The sequence below is a fragment of the Phycodurus eques genome, chromosome 17 (assembly GCF_024500275.1).
Source record: "Phycodurus eques isolate BA_2022a chromosome 17, UOR_Pequ_1.1, whole genome shotgun sequence".
Taxonomy (NCBI): Eukaryota; Metazoa; Chordata; class Actinopteri; order Syngnathiformes; family Syngnathidae; genus Phycodurus; species Phycodurus eques.
Window position 1 is genome coordinate 2,007,501 of NC_084541.1, and position 24,917 is coordinate 2,032,417.

The 24,917-nt window shown below is 41.2% G+C and overlaps 1 protein-coding gene and 1 long non-coding RNA gene across 3 annotated transcripts in view; one reads left to right on the top strand and one right to left on the bottom strand.

The window, feature by feature from the left end:
- Positions 1–24,917, top strand: part of med13a (mediator complex subunit 13a) — a 98,963-nt gene that overhangs the window by 14,004 nt on the left and 60,042 nt on the right. For both annotated transcript variants that reach the window (XM_061702075.1, XM_061702076.1), the window contains exons 2-3: positions 5,577–5,811; positions 22,937–23,105. In XM_061702075.1, the coding sequence (XP_061558059.1) occupies positions 5,577–5,811; positions 22,937–23,105 (404 nt within the window). The remainder of the gene's footprint in view (positions 1–5,576; positions 5,812–22,936; positions 23,106–24,917) is intronic.
- On the bottom strand, positions 17,292–24,116 carry LOC133415744 (uncharacterized). The gene is made up of 3 exons (XR_009770173.1): positions 23,856–24,116; positions 22,915–23,072; positions 17,292–17,857 (listed from the first exon to the last, which is right to left on the bottom strand). It is a non-coding gene; the product is annotated as an uncharacterized LOC133415744 (long non-coding RNA).

The window sequence follows — 24,917 nt, forward strand, 5'->3', positions numbered from 1 at the left end:
TTGAGACAACACTGAATAAATGACACTTTGCTACTAAGTGCTATGCTACTAATAAAATTGTTGTCCAAAGCCAAAAACCTAAAATGGGGAAACCAAGGCCACAAATTAAAAAAAAAAAAAAAACGTTTTTTAAAGCCAGGTATCAAACAATGCATATTTATTTATATAGCACATTTCATTCACAAGGTAACTCATTGTGCTTTACATGATTAAAAGCATTTAAAAACAAAGAAAAAAAAACTTAAAGCTTAAAAACATTTCAAACAAAGATGCTCAATAGAGTGAAGGTCTGGAGACACGCTTGGTTAGTCCCTCACCTTTACCCTGGTATGGTGTAAAAGTGTACTCGCTTTCGTGCGATACAATCACAAAAGCTCGGATATTCAGCTTTTGGGTCAAATCTTAGGATGAACCTAAAATGCACTATAAACGTCACAGGTAAACTGTATTTGTGCTTCTTGGTTCTTATTTCTCATTGACCTGTCCAACGGTTGAGTTTCGGTGCTTTTTGCACAATTTGCTGTTCTCTAATAAAGAGCTACTTAGCAAAATTCACAACTGGTGTTTAAAGGTGGTACAAACAACAAGTGGAATCTTACACTACCTTAATTAGTTCTGGGACTGTTTGTGAAAAGAAGACATTTTTCTCCTCGTTAAAATGAGTAGAAATATCATTAATCTGTTCCAGAACCAAGTCGCTTGCGTGCGTAGCTCGCCCCCGTCGTCAGGCAAGGAGCGGACGCCAGAGTCCCCCGTGTACTGGCGAGCACGCTGCGTCGCAAGCCTCCTGCAGAGATGCCCGATGACTCGCCCGCACCCCAGTTTCGACGGTGGGGGCGGTTGGTCCCCACCCCTCGCATAACATTTGCCAGCCCTGCTAAGCAGGAGTTCGCCAGACTGCGCCGGAACAGCGACACTTTCCAGTTTTCTAATTGCACAACCACTTTGACTTGGAAGTTTAGAGCAAAAACAGAGATATGCATCTGTATGTGAAACGGATGATGCACGGGACCACCGACATTCAGGCTGCATGAGAGAAAGCGCAACGAAGTGTACTGCGTGGATGCTGTGACTAGTTTGTGAAGCAATATTTGTCAGAAAATTTGTTGGTAAAAGTTTGTAAACCAATTTCTTTGTGAACATGGGTGTTTGTGAACTGAGGTTGCACAGTACGTACTGTGTATGTATGTATGTATGTATGTGTGTGTATATCTATATATCTAAATATATATATATTTACTTCCTTAAGCCCTGACTACGAAGCACTTGTCAGCTGACAATGTTGATCGTCAACATTCAGTGTGAACAATCTGGAGGAGAAAAGTTTGAATAAACTGGCACTGTTGTTTACATTCGCGCGACTGCCTTGGTCAACCTGCTCTCAATTGGCTTTTCTCTACGAGGCTTAAATACAGCATGCAAACGACTTAAGCAGATGCGTCTAGATTTGCTTACAACAAATTGAATAGCGTTAGCCAAAGGGCCTGTGGGTCCCGTAAACATTTTAAATATGTAATTTAGCTAAGTCAGCTATTTTGAGCGGTGCAGTACAATTCGTGATCTAGCCAAGCTCTGCACCGCCTCTTTTTCAATGTCATCTGGGACAGGCTCAAGTCCTGACACGACCCTGCATAGAATGAGCGGAGCAAAAGACGGATGTATGGTATAATTCAGTAATAGTACTTGCGTGGAGAGTAGAGCATTATAGCCCCTTTAAATCTTGTTTAACAGAGCAACATCAGTGGTCAAAGAAAACATTTCAATACAGACAGAAATATAATCCGAGTGGGACGGTGGAATTTCTAAGGCTTAACACAATTTGTTCAATGACGCCGGTCGACCTCCAATTTACAGTATCCGGATTTCATATTTTTTTCCCCCATAAGCAGCACCTGAAATTGAATGTGGATTTCATGACTAAACTACCACCAACATAAACCCTTTATTAACTGTACATTTAATGGGTGATGCAACATCAAGTTCTTTTAAGCCATACAAGTGTAAACATTGTTTGTAGTTTGTACTATTCATGCCATTTCTATGAAGAGTGACAAGTTCCAGATGTTCCTTGCATCGCTCTCGCTCTCTTTGTTTTTGTTTTTAACATGAACTGTAACACAAGTCTACAAACTAACCACTCTAATGTCAGTAAATCACTTTACCATGCACATCAAAAGATGTTTTTCCTGAATATTTTGGTCAAATTCCATATTGTACAAACGTTGGCGCCTTCAAATCCTGTACCACTGTGCTCGACATGATCACTTATTTTATCCTATTTTTGTAGCCCTCATCATGCACAACTAAGTATTACGAGTTGTAAGGCCATTGGTAGCTTGCATGACAAATGGGGATAGGCCATAACTTGTAAGATGATTGTGTTGTTGGCTGGCTAAATGCTGATTTGTTGAGTTTATGATCTGGTTTCACAGCCCATTTGAAATACTGAGCCCACAAGTTTACTCGTACAGTGCAGCAATTCATACTCTCCAGCAAGAAAGAGTAACCACTGCAGCTCAGACTTTGTTCTTTTGAGGACTGCTTTTGAGTTCATCAGAAGTCATATTTTGAATCAAATATATTTAACTTTTTATCATGCAACCGCCGTGTTTGGTTATAAAGAGACTCCTGTGCAACCTTGGATTTTGTAGTTTTTCCTCAGACACTTTGCTTTTGTGCTGGTGGTGTAGTTGCTGCAAGTAGGGTATGTATTGTTCCTCTTGTGTATATTGTGCAAATACTATTGTAATTGATGAATTGATTGTGAACGTATTGGTAGATTGTATTAATTGACATTGATTAATCCTATCTTGAAGCAGTGGAGTGGTACCTTAACCTGTGACTTAAATTTGTTCTGTGACCATGCTTGTAACTTGAATCGCTCATCTCAAATCAACTTTCCCCATTGAAATGAATGCAAATGTACTTAATCTGTTCCAGAACTTCCCAAAACAAGACAAATGGCAACCTATAGTATTGTACTTTATAAAAACATACAGAAATTATATTATTAAATAGAATAAGAATGGATCTGTTGTTGCATTATGATTTCATGCTTCACTTCAATGGACTCTGTGCTGCTACTCCTAGTCAGAATCAGAATCATCTTTATTTGCCAAGTATCGTCCATAAAACACAAGGAATTTGTCTCCTGGAGTTGGAGCCGCTCAAGTACGACAACAGACAGTCAATTGACAGAGAACACTTTGGAGACATTTGCGCACCTTGGCCACCACGGACAGTATGAAGCTTAAAGCAAGCAGACGCGCTTCTTTTTTGAGGAAATGTTTGCCATCTACCGAACGGCACACGGCATGGTCAGGGAAGGCAGGGCGTTCTGAGGACCCATGGTTAGAAATAAGTTTGGCAAAATACCTGCACAAAAAAATAGAAAACGTGAACTACCTGTACTTTCACACTTTGTTGTGGAGCTCGCTGCAGTCATTTTGCGGTGGAGTGTCTGAAGTTCACTCGTATGTCAAATTTGTGCTCGCAAGACAAAGCAAAAAACTGTCAAAAAGAAAAGTTGGGGCATTCATAACTCAGGAACGATTGACTTTGTTTTAACAGGCAAAGGCGCTGTTGCTTCCATCTCAACTAGTTTGCATTGTAAAGGAGGAGGACATGGGAATTGGACTTACATTCATGCAGATAAGATGTATGACAACTTCATCAAGTGGCATTTTTCTGCTCAATATAATACAGGCATAGAAACAAAGTTCAGAATCTCTTTCTGCAACAGGGTCAAAGGCAAAATCACAGACAGGACCTCAATTATTATGCTGTTGTGTTGCAGACGTAAGCGCTTTACCAAGCATCCAAGCAGATTGCTCTGATGTCATCCTTTGCTTTTCACGGCCCATAGGGGCTATGGTATACTGTGATCCATTAACCATCCCTCTATTCATTTGCTTTTTTTTTTTTTTTTATTTTTTTTTATCAGCTTTCACGCATCATTTCTTAGGGATTGCAATTTGTAGTTTTGGTGCTGTATATAAGAAATCAAATCTACTGTGAAGATGTTGATGCCGGGGCACATACAGACTGATAGTGAAGTATCGGACTATTTTATCCTCGTGTAATGGTGTGCTAATGGTGTTGCCCAAGCCGAGGCCTCAGCGAGTTCTGTTTCATCAGTCCTTAACATAACCCCACCTCCCACCAGCGCCATCATCACAACTAACACGGCAAATCTCCCAGCTTATCCCTAGCCAGGAAAGACCACCGCTTAGGCACAGCCACAGCTAATAGCTTGTTCAGGCCCACTGCTTTCGCACTTGAGTTAATATATCCCCTGAATTATTATGGCATTAATTGCTGGAATATACAGAGGGACAGCTTGCTATCGCAACCTGAACGGCATAGAAATGAACTCGCCGTATTGGCACAGATCAGTCAAAATGGGAATAGATAATTAATGGAGATGACCGGAGGATATAACATGCCATATATTTGTTTTGGTTTTGCCAATGTTAAGGTCGGCGTGGATCGTCTTGCGGTGTTTGGCTATCGAGCGGTGGAGCCGAATGTTCCAGCTTTAACACCTAAAATAACTACCGGTGATTTATTGCCCATGTGCTGTTTTCATGCATGTTTTGTTCACTCTGTTAAAGCGAGGCCGCATTTGTTATACTGCAAGCGCCCCCACAGCACTGGCCAGTAATGAGGATTAGAGTTGTGTGAGCATGTTTGAAGTATTTCTATGTTTCAAAGATCTTGTTCGCCGTAATTTTGAGAGCATGTGAATACTTAATGTAGTTCTTTGTAGAAGCAAACAATGGCTGCAGTTTCCGTCCTTTCATTGCTTCAGATTGGTGAGACCTCAGTCATCTTTTGTATTTGTCAGTCCAATTTATTTCTTGTTTTCCCTTTCCAATTTAGTTCTTGGGCCGATAAGAGATTGTCCACAACCTGTCCCCAATTTTTTGTTGTCTTTTTACAAAGGCTACTCTAGGGCTGTAGTGATTACTTAAGTAATATAGTATTTAAGTGCTTAGTATTTCCCAGCAGGTATGGGCATTGGATTCATAAACATTTGTTTGCCACAGATATTTGTGTGTGTGTGCAGAACAAGAGAACCGTTTTTATTTGAATTATATTTAAGATGCATTTGTAGCAGTGCTCGATATTTCAGCATAAGAGATGACCTCTTTCCACCATATATTCAGTGCCATTTAAAAAAACAATTGTTGCATTTGTGGCAATATTTTCTTTTTGGTACATATGGTATCGTATCATAATAAACTGGAGATTGCACAATGGTTCGATAATTGTTCTCGCACTGTATATGAGTCATGCCTTTCTAGTTTTATCAAGGAAGATGTCGGAAAGAAAAAAAGTAAGCTGAAATGATCAGCTTGTTATCTGAAACAAATATATAAAGGTTATTCATCAACACTAAATCAGTTAAGTGAATTTCCTGATTTCCCCAAAACGTTAGCGGCAGTTAATTTTAGTTGCAGCCTGTTACTTTGTTGCATGTTATCTCTCATTCACTTGTTGCCACGATTGTTACTCTTATTGTTAACTCTGATGCCTTACGCTAATGAGCTCTCTCCCCTTCTCCTGTCTTGCAGGCGGACTTGACAGGAATCAAATGGAAGAGGTTTGTGTGGCAGGGTCCCACCTCTGCACCCATCCTGTTCCCGGTGACGGAGGAGGATCCCATCCTGTGCAGCTTCAGCCGCTGTCTCAAGGCCGACGTGCTGAGTGTATGGCGACGCAGCCAGCGCCAGGGTCGGCGGGAAATTTGGCTGTTCTGGTGGGGGGATGACCCGAACTTTGCTGATCTCATCCACCCTGAGCTTGCTGGTAAGGGCTTGCTTAGTGTACATTCCCAGTATGGTGTTTCCTTTACTGCATAGTAGTACATGTTGTTCCTGACAGGAGAGTTGACTTTATAGTGTTTGAGTGTGCGCGAGAGTGAGTGTATAATGTACTTTGCAGCTGCATGATAGTTAAAAGGGAAGCTCACATCACATCAAAGTCTGTTTACAGGTCTTGGAAAGTGCAACTGCATATGTGATAAGAGTCTTTTATGGCTGCTCTGGAAGCCGCAGGATTTCCTAAAAGACGATGTTGGGTTTAAAAATGAAAATCTGGGGTTATGAGCGTTGACTTGAAAGTGAGTTTAGGTGTCCTTTAGTTGATACTTTGCCTACATGCCAGACACTATTGTCCCTGACACACCTGTAAAAAAAATTTTTTAAAAAAAATGCAAGCCTCTGCGTCATCACTTTGATTGCTTTTAATTAACTCTTCATTGTGTGCTTTGACTGATATAAAAGTGCAACCCTTGTAACTAAATCACAGTAGTTTGGGTTGCATTTGCAAATTAGATGATTAAAGAAGACAGATACTAAATGTGATTAAGTGCCATGGCGGGAAATATAATCTATGAATATGAAATGAACACCCCCGTACGACTTCACCATTTGTTGGAGTCACTCAAGCCAGAAGAGTGATAGCTGTAAAAGAAATAGGAAAGTGTAAAGGGTTTGCAGCTTCTGTATAATAAAAACATGAACATAAATCACGCTGTCATGATACGTTATTGGTTGTTCAATGAAAAATGATACAGGTTTCAGTGCTTGTCAGGTGGGCACAGGGGATACCCTGTAAGTCGGCACCCCAGGGAAATGTTAAAATCTGTGACTGATGAGCCAGCCAGCCACACTGGTAGTGCCAGCACCTGTAGGGCACCGCTTTCTCCGTGGAGACACCAGCTATTATGTGTTCTCATTTTCACATTAGTGTTTGAGAGAGGGGGTGGGGGGACTCAAATCAGGGTGAGTACCGCCATGCAGCACATTAAACCGAGCATGTGTGGCTATTCTACAGAGAATGGACAAGAAATTATGCTGGTATAAAACTGAGCTCAGCTCCATCTTAACTCGAGCGAAGCGCAGCAAGCAGGTGCAACCATGTGGAAACGAGGAAAATGTGTCCACTCCCCACTTTATTCCTCTCCCTCCATAGTAACAGTAACATTAGTGGTAAGAGATGGAAGAGGCCATTTTTATTCATGCTCTCTGCCATGTCCATGTTGAACTTTGGAGGCTGAAGTAAGCCCAGCTTTTCTGTGACTCCGCTTCATTATTGGACAATGTGCCTGAAGTGGACTGCGAACGAAACCTGAAGGCTTCGATGGGCGACCCATTCAGTCCAAACTGTTCCCAGTAATAACCTGACGCGTATGCCTCAGGTCTAACAGTGAGTGGTACATTTCAAGTCAGAGGGGGCGGTATTGAGGAGCTATCCTAGGAAGACGTTAAAGCCCCCACTAGGGCTTGCGCATGCTTTGGGTAGGTTCACAGCAGAAATGAGAGGATTGAATATCGCCAAGAGCAGCTGTATCTCTGGGGAATTGGGAATGATGAATCATCTTTTTTCAAGGCTTGTGGCTTTTGATGTTCTTTTTAAACTAGACCAACAATCATTTTGAATGAAAACAATACATTTGATTTATTGGCACATTTTGCAAACATGCAATTTATCTTCCTCCGGCTGAACACACATTGATTTGAGGTTTTCCAAATGTTGGGGCTCTCAAATGCGTGTGTGTGTTCGTGTTCGTGCACATGCATGTGTGTGTGTATAGTAGAACCATGCATATTCGTAATTTATGTATTTGCAGGTTTTAATTTTTTTTTTTTAACCTTCATCTAAACTTGTCTATTCGGGATTTTCTATAACATGGTAAAAACAAAAAAAAAAAGTGTATTTTGTGTACTGTTGGTTGTAACCCTGCCCCAAAATGTATCAAACTATTGTTTTCCTTTAACTAAGCTTCTGTGGTGGAAGGCAGAAGGCTGTTGCGTGTGTAGGTGGAAGGTCTGCCTACACACACATTTGTGCCATGTTTGTGTGTGTGTGTGTGTAAATCTTAGCCAGAATATACCCATAGAACAAACACAAAATCACTTAAACTCCAAATTTGGCCATGGTACGAATAAGTTATGGTAACTTTGCAAAAACATAGCATTTTATACTAGTGGTAGTCTTGACATATGTTAGTTAACAAGTGATAACAGATGCTGAGTGCAAAGGTTAGAATGATAATACAGTTCAAGTGCTGGAAGTCATTTATTGATTGACGCCCTCTAATAGTCAAAGCATCCAGGATTAGATGCGTTAGAGGTTTCTTGCTTCTAAGAAGCAACTCGGTGTACATGAACAATTTAGAGTTGATTCTGTTGTTGCGAAGTTGAGTTAAGAATGCCAGTCGAGAGAAAAGTGCACATATATGCGTCTTACCTTGCAACTGCAGTGAGTGTAGGTAAAAACAAAAAAACAAGTCAATTCAGTTCATAAACCATTGGGTATATTTTAGTTTTGGGCTTTGTGTGGTTGAAAAATTAAGGAAAGCAAATCAGTATTTTCCGCATTATTTCAAGCTTTGGTGCAATTTTTGTGGTTACCATGCAAATCTGCTGCGTTCCTCTCATTTTGGCACGATGAAATGGCAGTGGCTCCCCCTCTCTTCAACCCTCATTAGATCAGCGGCCTGTGAAAGTCTTTTAATTTTGACCAAGTGCCATTTCTGTAAACCAGCGTGCCAGTAATCCCTTCTCTCCAGGGACATGGGGGGTGGGGCGGGAGTTGAGCCAAAAAAGATGAGGGTAGTGAAGAGCAGAAACTTGAGGAATCTTTTGATGTCTGACACTAATTCAGCGTTGAGGCAATGTGAGGGTAACAAACTGCCAAGCGCCGTCTTAACATTATTGGACAACCCACCTTACTCTTACGAACACAATAAGAAAAGTAACTCTCATCTTCCCCTGGCTTTGCACTGAAATGAATCCCCAGAAGTGAATACCGTGGCTGGATTAAATGGCAGACCTCCCCCTCCCATAGGTTGGGAATATGCATTTATTCTTATGCAAATACCACACTCTCTTCATCGCCCTCTCCCCTCCAAAGCAGTTGCAGTCTTCTGACCAGGGGCATCTAAAGCAAAAGATAAATGGCTGCCTTCTCCTCCTCCCTAAAGACACACTGATCTTTTCAGCATAGGAATTTGCAATGGATGTTTGTGTGTGGGAATAGTTTCTCCATGGTATGTCTCCTAATTCCATACTAGTTTGCCTCTGTCCTTTTTTTCCACTCGAGTCCCAGTAGTATTTGGACAAGATTTGATGATGGTCTCCATTAGTGGTTGGACAGCTCTTCCTCAACATCCATGAGTACAACCCAGCAGATTTGTTAGAAAACCATGGTTTCTTTTCATAATCAATATTTTATATGGCATACACTACCCAAACGTGGGCCATTGATTGATTGAGGTTTATGCACACAAAAATGTTTTCAAACAAATTCTTCTTCTTCAGGAATTAAACCACAGTTGTCGAGTCACCATCAGAAATTTAAATATTGTTCTTGCGCTCCTGAGAAAAGGATAAGAAGCTTGCTAAAAAGTTTGACAATTTTGTACAGTTTGTAATTTGACAAAGTTTTTGGGGATATTCCTCGAAAGCTGCCAAACGTGACATCAGCATATCGGGTGAGGCTTTAGTGTTCATTACCAGCCTGAACTGCAAATGAATAACCGCTAAGATTTTCCTTGCAGTCCTTGACTTTTATATTGTGTGGCCACATTTCCCAAAACAATTTCAGTCATGTTGAAAGTCCTGTAAGTCAGTATCCATGTTCTCCAGATAAAGAAAAGAGCTGAGAGTATGCCACTTTTATCACCGCCATCACCGTCATCTATCACACTAAAGTTCCTGTCCGCAGAACGTCTCGGATGCAACAAAGTAAGGAGATGATGACACTCAATTCAGTTTGAACAATTTACAGGTAGCTCTACAAATGCCCCCGTTTTAGTGTAATCCAGTCCCATGACGTCTTCGTTCCCAACATTTTTTAAGTTTTTTTTTTTTTTCTCTCCCCTCATTGATTCTCACTAAGTCTGGAAAACAGTCATGAAAGATACCCCTTGAGCAGATGCAAGTGCAGCATTGTTTAACAAACGTGGGTGTAGCACTACAGCCCCGTGCAAAACTCATAGTTAATGTTTCATTGTTGTAGATAATGTAATGACTTACTTTCCTCATCCTGTTTACAATTTGTGCTTTGTCTTTTGTCTCCGTTTCTCTCTCCCCTCGAGAAACTTTGTTCTGTTCGACGGATCGACTCTGATTCTCAATAAACTTCAATTATAATACTAAGAAACCACAGTGGAAGCTTAAAAACTCCACTGCGACCCAGTAAAACTGTTCCGGCATAAAAGGGATACAGAGCCTCCATTCTGCTTGACCTAACAGCCGAACAGGACAAAAAAAAAACGTGGTATACTCCACCCGTTTGCTTTGCTCTTATTTTGAAGTTTAAATTATTGTTGATGAGTTCAAGGTGTACCTCCGCCTCTCCCCCGAAGATAGCTGGGATAGGCTCCAGCACGACAGCGACCCTAGTGAGGAGAAGCGGTACGGAAAATGGATGGATGGATAGTTGCATCTAAAGACATTATCATTATGAATTACCTTGGTTTTTCTTGTGCATTTTTGTTTTGTTTTTGTTTGACAAATTACAAACACAAAAAAGGCTAACAGGCTCTCCAAAGATTTGGGTCTTTTCACACACGTCTGCTGAAAGCCGTAACGTACAAATGATCGCAAAGAGACAGCGAACTATACAGTGAGAGATAATTGCGAAATTATACAGTACATATTCACAATATGTTCTAGGCTGATGAATAGTAATGGTAAGTGCTCAAGCCACAGGGTTTGGGCTGTACACTTACTGACACACACGGCAAGCTTTACCGTCGTTCACATCTGTAGCTTATCGAGGTAGCCATGCCGAAATGTTATTAAAAGGGCATGCATGTGCTTCCAGTTATTGACAAATCTCTACTGGACGTAAGTGTCTTTGCAGTGAAGACACAGTCTAACTAACTGTAGCTTCTCATGGATCGTTGCATCTAACAACCAGCTCTGCATTGCTATGCTGCACTGAGCTGTTTCCCTGACCCCCACATTGCATACAACTTAGCCACAAGGCAACAGCTCCTACAGATGTACAACCTCATGTTGTTACATTTTTGTTTTGAATTTAATGTGAGGGTGTGGTTATCCCACCAATTTGAAAATAATCTCCACCATGGGTGTTGCAGCACATATCTTTTCACTCCTGGATGTTTTGTCGGATCTTAAGAGAACGAGAGAGAGAGAGCGAAGATTGTGAGGAAGGGAACTAGGACTGCATTTAAAGTGTCCATCTCCTTGGCGACTCTTGATGATCACTTTGTACTGCATCCATGCATGGCAGTGATTAAAGGAAGAAAAGCTCTATTTAGTAGTACTTATTTTTTTTCTTTTTGCCACTGCTTTTAAAATATACTTATCCAAATGGCATTTTAAAAAAAAAATTATAATATATATATATTTTTTTTACATCCTGTGAGACTGAGCCCCACTTCACTGTTTGACAGTTCAATCCCATTTTTGTGGACTCAGTGACGATTCCACAACTTTGAGCTCAAGAAAGCAAACCTTACTAATTATCCCGGGTTCTCGAAATGTGTTTGACTGTTTAAATGCTAAATAATTGCTCATGAACCTATAGAAATATTTAGAATGGACACACAGTTCACATAATTGATGAGGAGTGAATCAACTCAATCCATTAACTGGAAAAGCCTTGGTAACCGCTAAGCTATTGTTAAATGAAGTTGCAAAATAACGTTTGGGTGTTATAGCACACTTTTCACTGAAATCTGGCTGGAACCGCGTTACAGCAGAGTACCCAAACCAAATATGAGCAGCAAATTAATGCATATTTTGACAGAAAATAATGCACAGATACACACAGGACAAGTCAGAAAACTGGAAATGAATTGATTGCCAAGAGGAGGGGCCAAATAGATATAGTAAACTAATATAGTATGTAATATATTTATAAAATCAGCCATGTTATTCGTTTGTTTGCACAGTTGATTGCCAAGTTTTGATTTTGACTTGTGAGGTCCGCACATCAGCGGCATGACTGGTTAGCACATCTGCCTCACAGTTCTGAGGACCGGGGTTCAAATCCCGGCCCCGCCTGTGTAGAGTTTGCATGTTCTCCCTGTGCCTGCGTGGCTTTTCTCCGGGCACTCCGGTTTCCTCCCATATCCCAAAAACATACATGGTCGGTTGATGGAAGACTCTAAATTTCCCGTAGGTGTGAATGTGAGTGCGAATGGTTGTATGTTTCTGTGTGCCCTGTGATTGGCTGGCGACCAGTTCAGAGCGTGTACCCCGCCTCTTGCCCGAAGATAGCTGGCATGGACTCCAGCACGCCTGCGACCCTAGTGAGGATAAGCGGTATAGAAAATGAATGGATGGATGGGTCTGCACATTAAATGTTTTCCAAATTACATGTGTATCATTTTACTTTTTTAAAATCAATTTAGCTTTGCCAAAAGAACCAGACAACCCATTCAAAATTACAGTGGAACCTCGATTTTATAGACTAATCGGTGGGTGTGGTTGTCCATTCAAGCTTTATTTGAAGCACTTTTTTTCGTGGCCTATAAACAACCAGTACAGTGCACAATTCTAGAAAATAAATGTAAGTTTACGTTCCGAAACATTTCTGTGACGGTCTAATACTGCTGTGAAAATGCCATGATCGATGCTTGAGAGGGGTGATAAGGGTGTACTGGTGGTAAAATGTTGTTGTGCCACATTGGCTTTCATGAGCCATGAGGATCGTGCGCTTCCTTTTCCCACCTCCGTTACATAATGAAGGGCTTGACAAAAAAAAGCAACTTTATACTGTACCAAAATCAGTATAGCATGTTTGAGAGACGTGCACACGATGAACGCCCAAGTAAACAATCGAGGCTATGACCGGAAATATGGGTACAAGTCACTGTCTGTTGATTGCGCCAGTAAATAGCAGCGGACAGTTCTGGATCTATGAGAGGGGGTGTTCTGAATTCCGACCAGACACTGCCATTCTGTCCTCTAACTTGGCTCATTCAAAGGCTTAATGTCAGACCCTGCACATCCACAATAGACAAGAAAAACCACGCTATAGAGAGACTATATAAAGCAACTTGAAAAAATAGTTTTACCACTCTCGTACACTTGCAACACATTTAAACTTATTAAAACACACTTAGCGGTAAACTTCTTAAAACATTCTCTTTAAACACATTGTATCCATCCATCCATTTTCCGTACCGCTTATCCTTACAAGGGTCGCAAAAATTGCAAGCAAGCATACAATTTATTGAAATATGTGTTATACCTATTGTAGTCTCCATGTTAGATACTTATATGTGCCTTGAAGAGGTGGGCCTAGTGGGGTGATGTGTGTCATTAGCGAGTCTGAATGTGAGTTTCTGGGCATGAGCTGTGTCCGACAGCAGCTTCAATGTGAGGGTGCTCGTTTTATTTATTTATTTATTTTTTTTTTACTCTTCTTTACTGGCATATAAACGGCTGAAAAGTCCCTCAGTGACTGTGGCTCTCCCCATGTGAGGGCTTTACAGCAAGTAAGTATGCTGTAAAACCCATAACGATCACTTAAAACAAAAGTGCTTAGAAGGATAATTTTATTATAATTTAATTTAAAGAGCGTCTACATACTGGTGTATGAACGTTTACAGCAACATAAAAACATGATATAGCACTTTTTGTATTGCAATTGCTTTCATTTAATTGTATTTTACTCTCTGCAGCATGCACATTAATATGTGTATGTTAAGATACTGCGTTAAAGGTACTAAACAGGATGCACTGGCTGTTGAATACTTCTGTAGTGGGTATGGTCCTTGCATTAGCCTGACATCACGCACATACACAAATCATTTATCAATTTATCATTCAAATTTGGCAGGGTTGTTAACAGTACTTTTCTTTTTTGTGGTCCAATTTTAAAGACGAAAGGCTTCTTTATATGCACGCGGGCGGCGACCGTGCTGACATCACTACTGCGATCCCGCGCGCAAGTTCGCCTTTATACTGGAGCGCAACCCACTCGCACGGTTTTGAAAATGTGCTGCAGTTCTCCTCCAAGTCGGGGGTGTCGCTATGGCTGGTGTTGGCTAGGACACCACAGTGTGGAGTTTCCTCTGCATTTTTGGCCATTTCCGGTAGCCGTTTTTCCTTTCCTTTCCGGAACAAGGAACCAACGCAACAACAATGGTGACCGTGGAACAGTGACTGCTCGAACAACAATTCTCACAGGCATACGTACTGTATACAGCGGCTGAAATAAGTATTTAACACGTCACCATTTTTCTCATTAAATATATTTCCAAAGGTGCTATGGACATGAAAAGTTCACCAGATGTTGGGAGCAACCCAAGTAATCCATACATACAAAGAAAGTAGAACAAATAAGATCAGAAATGAAGTTGTGTGTCATAAAGCAAAATGACACAAGGAAAAAGTATTGAACAAGCCCACTGGTATTTATTTAATACTTTGTACAAAAGCCTTTGTTTGCAATGACAGCTTCAAGACGCCTCCTCTATGGAGAAATTAGTCGGATGCATTGCTCTGGTGTGATTTTGGCCCATTCCTCCACACAAGCAGTCTTCAAATCTTGAAGGTTCTGTGGTCTTCTTTTATGGACCTTGAGTTTCAGTACAACTTGGACAACTCTTCTGATTATTCTTTGCACTCCTCTGTCAGCAAGGAACACCTGATCAATGCAGATTTAGTGGTATGATTGGCTTTCCACTTACGTATTAGGGCCCCAACCGTGCTCACTGGAACATTCAGAAGCTTTGATATGCGCCTGTAACCAATGCCATCGTTATGTTTTGCAACAATTACTTAGTGATGGTCTTGAGACAGCTCTTTCCTCTTACCCATCGCGAGATGTGTCTTGACTCACACCTTGGCAGTGAGAGCTTTTTGCAGGCCATCGATTAGGACTGAACCAGCTGATATTCAATTGGGAACAGGTGGGTGCCATAATTGGGTAGAAAAGGAGCGTCCCTGAATTGCTCAGTCATTGAAGTGAATCAGTAAGTGGATAAGTAACTACCTTTGCAACACATAAACGGGCACCATGCCTTTGGCAATACAGTAAACCCTCGTTTATCGCAGGGCTTATGTTCCAGAAAACTCCTGCAATACATACAATCTGTGAAGTAGCGACTATTTGTTGTATTATTTATATACATTTAGAATTTTCACACGCTCTACAAAGCACATACCTATTAAAGCTGGGTGTTCTCTGCTTAAATGACATGAACAGCAAGCCCATGTGGACGTGGTGCGAACAGACGATTTCCTGCCTTAGGTCCTGAGACCGTTCCTCACACTGACGGTCCTGGCAATGCAGTCAACGAAAAGAATCTTGGGAACCCAGAATTCATTGCGGTGATGTTGTTAACTACAGAACTGTGGTTATCGAAAATCAAGCTTTTTACTTGCATTTGTTCCTGTCGATATTGTTAGGGGCTGCTATTTGTCAAGCGAAGGTTGGCATTTGTGAATTTATTTCATACAACTTGACTGTGGCTTGTGTTTTAAACAGTGGCTTCCCGGTCATCCTCAAGCAATGTGGTGACTAACCAAAGGTTATTAGTTGAGATTACTCAGTAAGGTTTCTTTTTATGCTAAGAATAATGGCCCAGTTAACCTAATATGAGTCATTGCTGCCACATTGAACTCATAAGTAGGTGTCGGTGAGTCACTGCACTCCACTGACCTATATAAAAATAAAAACACATTTTAAAAAATCATCAATGCACTGAATCTGCAATAAATCAATCGCAATATAGCGAGGGACTACTGTATTCAGCATGATCAACTCATGGTTGCCTTCCACCAGGCTCTTTACATTGTTTCGCAAGTGATTCATAAGAAAAACAATGTAAGAAGGATTCCACTGATATCTATCATTTATTTTGATTGCGGCAGCCTTTGAACAAACTTTGCAGCAGCTGTCTTTTGCTCATTCTGTGACGCTGCAAACCCAAACCAATTCCAAATGACTGAGCAAACTGTGCCTTTCTCGAAAGTAGCTCCTTTCTCTCCATATCATCAGTGTGCTGTACTGTAAACAGTGTGCGTCAGCCGCGACATGCTTTTAACCACGGAAGAAGCTTGGGGGGGGGGGGGGAACCGATTATTTGGGCTGTTTGGGGGGGGGGAATGGGCCCGACTGAAAATTTCAATTAATCAATATATTCGATTAATTGGCCAGCCTGAGCTCAGAGATCAGTTTTCTAGGGCTAATCTCTTACTTGTGAACCACCCTCTGCTTTTCCCTTTTTTTTTTTTTTCTTTCTCTTGCTGCAGCTCCCTTTCTCGTGCTCTTTGATAGATATCTCTTGACTGGCATAGCGCTGGGACTCGGCCATGCGTGCCATGCTGGCCCATGGGTGCAGTCTCCCCGCTCACTGTCTCTCTGTCCCTTCTCTGCTCAGGAAATATTCATTAATTACTAATGCAGACTACATAGAGCAGTGCTGGTTCTCTCTCTCCCCTTGCAGATAAAGAAGAAATGGAGGCGAGGAGAAACCTTGTGGCCAGCCTTGGTAGAATCCCCACGAGCATGGTCGATCACGAAGCGTTAATCTCGCTGTTTAACGACTGCTGCGCTAAGTGCTTATACATACATGTAGATGAACAAATGTGGATGGATCACCTGACTTAGACCACCTCTTAAAAATATTTCCCAAAGCTCTTTTCACATTCCTTAACTGATGGGTACACACCATTTTGTGATGGAATCAAGAAATTGTGATGACTGCCAAATGCTGCTTTATGTAACGAGCAAGTTATAATTTTTGTGTCCTTGCATGCGGTACAATAGGTGGCGGTGTTCTGAACAGAGCTGCTGTGCATCCGCTTAAGAGCTTTGATAAAGGTCACTTCATCTGGGCCTGCGACACAGGAGGCAGTGACATAAAAGTGCCCCAGCCATCAGCTGGGCCAATAAATGTTTGTCTCAATGAGGCCACTTATCTTTAGGAACACAACAATGCCATCAAAAACAGCCAAGAGTTTTTGGCGACAGATACTTATGAAATTAATCTGCATTTTAAATGCTGCATCATGTACATTTACCACCACCACCACCACTACTACTATGACTTATATTAATAACTAAAAACTGTAATACTTTTGCTACAATTGAAGCTGAATTTTCTCTGGCTTCACAAAAGAACTTGTGTTGTACGTTTCACAATTAATTGTACTTAATAATTTCTGAGACATGAATAGAGCGCAACCACCAAAGTCAAACTCCATTTGTTCCCTGAAACATTAACATTCAGAATCAGAATCATCTTTATTTGCCAAGTATGTCCAAAACACACAAGGAATTTGTCTCCGGTAGTTGATGTGTTCCCGTTTCTAAACAATTTTTCCAATACCCAATAAAGTATATACTCCATTCCAGGACCTGCTGCAGTCATAAAACATTTATGAAGTCAAGTTCATTATGGATATAGCCCTGAATCACAAAATAGTTTCAAAGAACTTCAAAAGTCCACAGTTCACACGGATGGACAACATCCTCTGGTCTAAAAACCCATCCGGGCAAGGAAGAACTCCCAGAATCTCCATTTGTGGGGGGGGGGGGGGGGGGGGGGGGGGTGAAGAAGCTTTGAGAAAGAATCTCAGATGGAGGGATCCTCCTTGTAGGATGACCAGACTAGCGAGCTGACAAGCTCGCTAGATAGATACTAGTTGTATAATATAAGTGTAGTGTGTGATAGTGATCAATAATCACACGATATGATAAATCAAAGATGCAAAATGTTAGTTTGAACAGCATGAGAGTCCATTTGATGAAATGAAGCACAGCAGGTAGCCTTCTGGGGAGTGGTCCTCCTCAGATCCTTTTCCGGTCGGTCGATGCTGAATCCTCCACAGCGACAGTCTCACTTCGCTCATGGACACTGGAGAGGGGAGGGGAGAGAGAAGAGAAGCGGCAGTTAAGACAGTCCAGAATCCAGATGTTAGGGGCAGGATGAGAGACCAGGTGGAGACTATATGTGGTTTAACCAAATATAACCAAATATAAGAGTATAGAAATAGAGTCTAGAGTCAAGATGAAAACATTTCTCCAGAGATAGTCACTGTAATTTTCCACGGGTAGGGCATTCCAGTGTACTGGAGCCTGAATACGGAATGCTCTAGATTTGAACCTGCTGACTTCTTTTTGTATAAATAATTGAAACACTGTTAATATTAAACAGTAAAACCTTTAAACGCTCAAGTCTTTAATGGCAAATGACAGGTGAAATGCAAAGATGAATTGCGTCTCACCTTTTTTCCCACCTTTAAAATTAAAAAATCTTTTTAATTCCTCAGTTTATTTTATGGCCCCTTGTCAAGGCTAGATTTTGAGTTGAAAAAAACCCACAAAGCCCAAGAAAAAAGCAAATGACAGGCCTAGAATTAATCTTTCGATGCTTGCTGAGCTAAGGTCTCGTGCGATATGATGACATCTCGCGCAACATCATACATGACGGTTCAAAATCTAAAGATCTGTGCTATTTTAAGACACCCACCCCCCCACCCATCCCTCCCAATTCCAATTTTGATTTAATTCAGAATTGTAGGACCTCCTGGTTATTTAACTTCAGAGGTTTCACTGTTGTCTCTGTGTCTGTGTGGAGTGTTGCATCAGGCCCAAAGGGAACGCCAACGTGTGGTTAAGAACTGTTGATGTAAACCAGGCGTCTTTTTTTAAAGAGCTGCCTGGACTGAAAAGTGGTGTGTGACAAGGAAGCGGTCCAGTGCAGATGTGATCATGGAAGCAGGAAAGTCATTAGGTTTCGGGAGACTGACACTTTTGAATAAGAGCCACCATTAATAGGGAGTAGAAGATGTCCCACAAACTCAATCAAAATCTGTAATCTGCTTTGCTTTAGATTGGAGCCTTGCAGCTTTTTCTTAGTTACAGCTTTCAAACCTTCTTGGTCTCATTGATCTATCACACCGACATTGGAGTATTGGCTAAACGCCTATATTTCTTCCAGCCTGGCCTTTCTCTTCTTTGCCTGTCAGTCCCCCCTGTGTGGCGGCTGCAAACCTTTCTTGAGACTGTTTGCCTACTTACCTGCAAGGGATCTGGTCAAACCAGCTGCTGATTCACTCAAAGCAAAGTAACCTTTTTTTTTTTTTTTTTTTAAATGTATAATCAATCAAATGTTAATTCTCCTTTGAAATTGACTGTTTTATAGAGTTCGGAATCTCTAGCCAAAAACACCTTACAAATCGGACAACACAGATTACCGAAAAAACTATTTTCTTCATTAACCATATATTATTCATCCTGCTTTTGTATCAAATAGGTATAAATATACTTTGAAATATTTGTATGTTATAGAATTTGTATTAGATTTGTTTTTCATGTCCTCCTCGCACCCTTTATTGGACATCTGCCACTGAATTAATCACAATTGATAGTTGCGCTGCGGTTGCCATACTTAGTCATGCCCCCTTTTTTTTTTTTTTTAATGATACACCCATTTATTAATCTATTAAAAGTTATTTCCCAGACCCCTCGGACTCCAGAGGGCCAACAGTGTCTTTTAAGTCCTTTCTCCTTTTGCTACAAACTACAACAATCATTGCCAAGAGAGGCTTACATAATGCTGCTCTGATCTTACGTGCGTATCAATGTGTTACTGTATTATCGCGGTGATCGACGGCACAACCCTACCACCATTTCCGCTCTGTCCGGCAGGCCGCTTGCACTTCAGAGTTCCACTTTCTTCTTTCTGCCAGCAGTGTTGTTATATAATCAATTATTGAAATGTATTAATAGACTGAGAATTGCGATGCATCTAGGAATCGATTCTGTCACCCACCCCAAATGTTTTGTCTTCTCCACCTGGCTTTCTGCATTCCTGGGCTTATCCCTGGAGTTGTTTGTGAGACTGATAAATGAATGTTGCCATCAAGTTCATCGGCCTGTGGCCCTCCTTACTTCATAGTTCACAAGCGGTAGTTTCACTTTTCTGGTATTTTAAAATGCTAGTGGTGTTCTTTTCAGAGCTGTCGAAATTATGCTCCTAAAGCTTCAACAATCCCTTAAAATGTAGAGCTGCCTGACACAGGTAACACTATTTTTTCATCATTGACGTTTTGATATATTTTAACTACTGATGCATTACGCAGCATTACAAGCCAACAGTTGCAGTTAATAATTCAGGACATTTTGATTAATGTGGCCAGGGCTTCCTTTGTGCGCACTAAGCTGACATAAAGAGTGGGTTACGGTGCGCATGCAGAGACAGCATTCTTGGATGCTCATGTTTGTTGGAGACTTGACTCAAAAGGCAGCAAATCCTGTCAGATGTGAGCAATGGCTTTTCCAGCAGCCAAGTCAGTGCAGCCTGTTTGTCCTTGTGCTATGGTTCCGGTGATAATGTAGTCATTCCCAACACTTGGTCTATGGACACTCGTATGCTCATCAGTGTTTATTTGTTGCTCTTCTATGTTATACAAACTAAATGTAATCTTCACACTCCGAATTCAACACTGATTGCAATTGAAGCGCACAGTCAAACTACACTCTTTCCAAGTCGAATTCATACCATAAATATGTTGCATGTTATGCTCCTGCTCACTCAAGAATGTGTTCTTTTGCTTTTGTGGTTTCCGCTGCTTTTGCTGTGAAAAATCTCAATAGAGGCAGCTCTGGCTGAAGAAAACCAAATGACTGAAATCACACACACATTCTTTCGACTTCGTTACTTACCTGCGGTGATTTAATCAAAACGTAATGAGCAACACAGTGCACATCTGCATTCAGGGCGCAGGTGTGTGACAGAATACAATACAGCCGTGCTCACCATTATCATCATTTTTTGCATAAGCTGTATAATATCTTTAGGAACAAATGCAAATGTACCAGATTTATATCATCAGGATCTTTTATTTGGAGGACCAAAGTTATTTAACAAAGAAAGTTGTTTTCTTCAAGTTAGATTTCAAAGAAAACAATTTCAAAGAAAAAAAACAAAACAAAAACAGAAAACAGCATGTGCAGCAACATTGGGACCCCTCCTTAATATTTGACTGTGCACTCTTTGGCAGCGATGACAGCCTCCAGACATTTCTGGTATCCATCTATAAGCTTTTTGCACTTCTCATGTGGTATTTTCTCCAACTCTTCTTTTGTAGTTTGTTCAAGCTGTTGAACAAATCTTCTTTTTTGCGATGGCAGATTTCTCCCCCCCCCCCCCCCCCCACCCCGCAACGATTTTCAATTGGATTGAGATCAGGATCCATTGCTGGCCATTTTAAAGGTTCCGTATTTAGCCAAACCAACTTTTTATAGTATTTGGGATGTAATATTGTCTCTATGGTGCCTCTGTAAACGTGAAATGAGAATTAAAATAATACACGCATTCCTGAGTTCCAGACGTCGTTCTGCCGAGAGGCTTGAAATGACGTCATTCGAATTTCTTGAGTTTACCTACGTCACTAGCGAAGATCTCCGCCTTCCCTTTCCGCTCCTGAGCCAGCGCTGCCAACGTAACAAACACGTGCGCTCTCACAAGTGGGTCTTCTACACCGAGACAAACAATCAGAGGAAAGCCAAATATGGAGAAAAGTGGATACAAAACTGGGTCAAACAGAAGTAGCTGTCAAAGGCCTTTTCTGGACACTCATTTTTTGTTTTTATTACTAAGTCTCCATGTTAGAAAGTCACTCTACGGAGGTCTAAATAGCCAAACTATGCGACCCTTAAAAGAGCCTATTTTCAACCTTTTCAACCATTGCTGTGTGTTTTTGGATGTGCGCTTTGGGTCTTTGTCTTGCTGAATGACCCACGGTCTTCTCCTCAAACCATGTTTTCTTCCACTGCGGAAAGATATTTCGCTCTAAAATCTCTCGACAATTCTCTCATGTCATGATACCTGTGATGCAGTCAAGACATTCAGTACCAGACATAACAAAGCAGCCCCACAGCATTAAGGATCCTCCTCCATTCTTTACTGTTGACAGGGTGTTCTTTTCCTTAAAGGTTTCATGTAAATATACTGTTTGTGTCCATTGCTATATTTTTGTTTCATCTGTCCATAAAATATTGTTCATCCTTTGCTCTTTTGTAGCAAACACAAGTTCTCCATAGAAAAATGTTGTTTCACTTGATTCATTTTCTTCAGGCGATATTCCACATTTGCTATTTAAACTTCATGGGTCCCAATAATGGTGAGCAGGACTGTAGGTAACTCATGCAAGGCAGTATATAGAGAGATGAGCAATGTATCAGCCTCATTGAAGCTGATGCATCATACACAGAACATACCCAGAAGTTTTACACAGTAAGAACAACAAAATGCTATCATCTGCAGTGAGAACAAAGGGTAACAGACATAGAGGGGAGCAATAGGAACTTCCACAGCATAAAAGCAGGGAGCAGCGGGTTTCTCCTCGAGCTGTCTGTCTGTTTGTCACAGTGAGCGCACTCGCTTTGATATGGCTTTCAGATTTCACTTAAGACATGGCTCACTGCTTTGCATTTTCAAGAAATGGTTTGTCTGGGGATACAGTCTCAAGTGTGCGGTCCTAGGAAGAGTTGTGGGGCGATCATCAGCTTGCCCCTGAGCAACCTTTTCACAATTTGCCTTCTGTTTATATTTCTTGAATGTACCAAATCCCATCTTGTCTGTAACTTAGTGGACGCTTGTCAGAAAAGAATTTCAAGGTGCTTTAAAATACTGAACTACGACTGAGTATTTAATCACACACGAGTCTGCTCCTGTAGAATACCCGTGTGCTTCAATTTTATGTCATTGATTCAATTAATGTGCGGCTACAAAAAAATGAATGACGTTCACTGCTGGTATCGCCTTCCCGCTGCTGCTGTAACATGATGTATTTGCAAAATATGTTTTCATGCAGTCAGAATGTGAACCTCATTTACTCGTTTAAATATTTTAGGATGGTTTTTAAATGGCCCCAGAAATGGTCAAAAGTAAATGTCTCCACCCACCTTTTGCATCTCTCCCCCCCAGCTGAGGATGATGGACTCTGGGAGAACGGTCTTTCCTACGAGTGCCGTACGCTGCTGTTCAAAGCCATCCACAACCTGCTGGAACGCTGCCTCATGAATCGCAGCTTTGTGCGCATCGGCAAGTGGTTTGTCAAGCCCTATGAGAAGGATGAGAAGCACATCAACAAGAGGTTAGTGTCAGCATGCTGCTGTTTTTATTTTAGATTTGTTTTTGGTTGTTGGCCTGTGATGTGGTCTGATGCAGCTCACTTATCAATCGTGTGCACATTATGCCGCTTGCCTGCAAGTTGCGGTGCAATAAAGCATTATTGAAAGCAATAGCACTATAAGGTAAACAAAAGGATTATGAATGGATTAGGCTGTATAGAACATTGATGTTACTATAAAAGGTTATGGTTCCCCCAACCCTGATCCATTAGGTCATCCTGGGTGTTGTTCCTTCTCTTACATTAGTCTGCAAATGAGACATATTCCACCTCCGCTTTGCTTTCTTCTATGGCTGATGTTGTCTTGCCACCCTTTTTTTTTTAAAAAAAAATAAGCTTCTGCCGTCACCTACTTGGCTCTCACTGCTTTTTACCACAAGCGGGGGTCTGCCTGGGTGCAACATTTCTCAAGAAAACAATTGAGTTCTTCATGTCAGTGTTGTAATGTCCTCCTTGCTCCCCCTACCTACAGTATTTGTGTCACGTATGGAAAGGAGCTGGAGCCAAGAGCAGGCGGAGGCAGATAGATTTATAATGAACAGTTTATTTAGGAAAGGTAATGGAGGTGGTCCTAGGTGGGTTGGCAGGCAGTGGTGAGGACATAGCAGCTGCCTTGGCGGCAGGAATGACGTGGATCAGGAACACGGGGGGAAAACACTGAGAACAAGGAGAGACACAGGAGTCAAAAAGGGAACGAGGAATGGAGTGGCTTACGTGAGGTAAATGGGTCCGTGGTACCGCTGGAAGTAACTGCAATACTTTGGCGAGGATTTCCGGGAACAGGCAGGCTTATATGTAGGTGGTGACGAGGCCCGATTGGAGACAGTTGTGCGGCTTGAGGAAGGTGCTGAAAGAGAGAGGGCAGGGGAAAGAGAGAGAATCAATGGGGTGGTATCGAGAGGAAAATGAGGGGCACCAGACCCGAAAACAAAAAAGAAGTGACAGCAAGCATCAAGGAAATCTGGGCTTCCGTAACTCCCAGGCAATGCCACAAGCTGATTGCCTCAATGCCACGGCGCATCAAGGCAGTGATTATAGCAAAGGGATTCCCAACCCATCCAACCATCCATTTTCTTTACCACTTATCCTCACTAGGTATTGAAAATTAACATCGTTTTGAAAGTCCCATTTTTTTGGGGGGATTTATTTAACCCTAACTTCTTTTATATATGTATATATATATATATATATATATATAAACTGAGAAGTGAGTGAAAATCAGCAATTATTGAATTGCTGATTTTGTGGGTTTTATGAGCTGGAAGCCCAAATTATGTAAAAATAAAACGAATAAATACTTGAAATTGTTGAAATTGTGGGCCCTGAATCTATACACTATGGAAGTTTAACTTTTTGAATGGAATTATGGAAATAAACCTTTCTCCGATATTCACATTTTTTGGGAAAAGGTCTGTATGTTAGACACACTGACTTTGAAATCAAATGTTTAAGTAACAACAGTGTAACTACACAGAAAGCAACATAGTTAAAACTGCACATCTGCCACTTGTCTGTGTGTTGCAAGAAAACAATATACGGTAAGCAAAGTTTATAAAAAAAAAAAAGACCTTCTTAATAATACCTCAGACATTCGATAATGTTCATTCTGTTGTAAATTTTAACCACTTATTGAAAGGTTGACAGCAGCAGTATTTGTTGTGTTCCAGTGCTTTATTGGGCGCACGTCACACACAAGTTTTGGAGGAGGAAAATAGTCTGAAATAAAATGCCCAATAGTGGACTTGTTGACGGATGCAGGTGCACAGATTAGTGAGT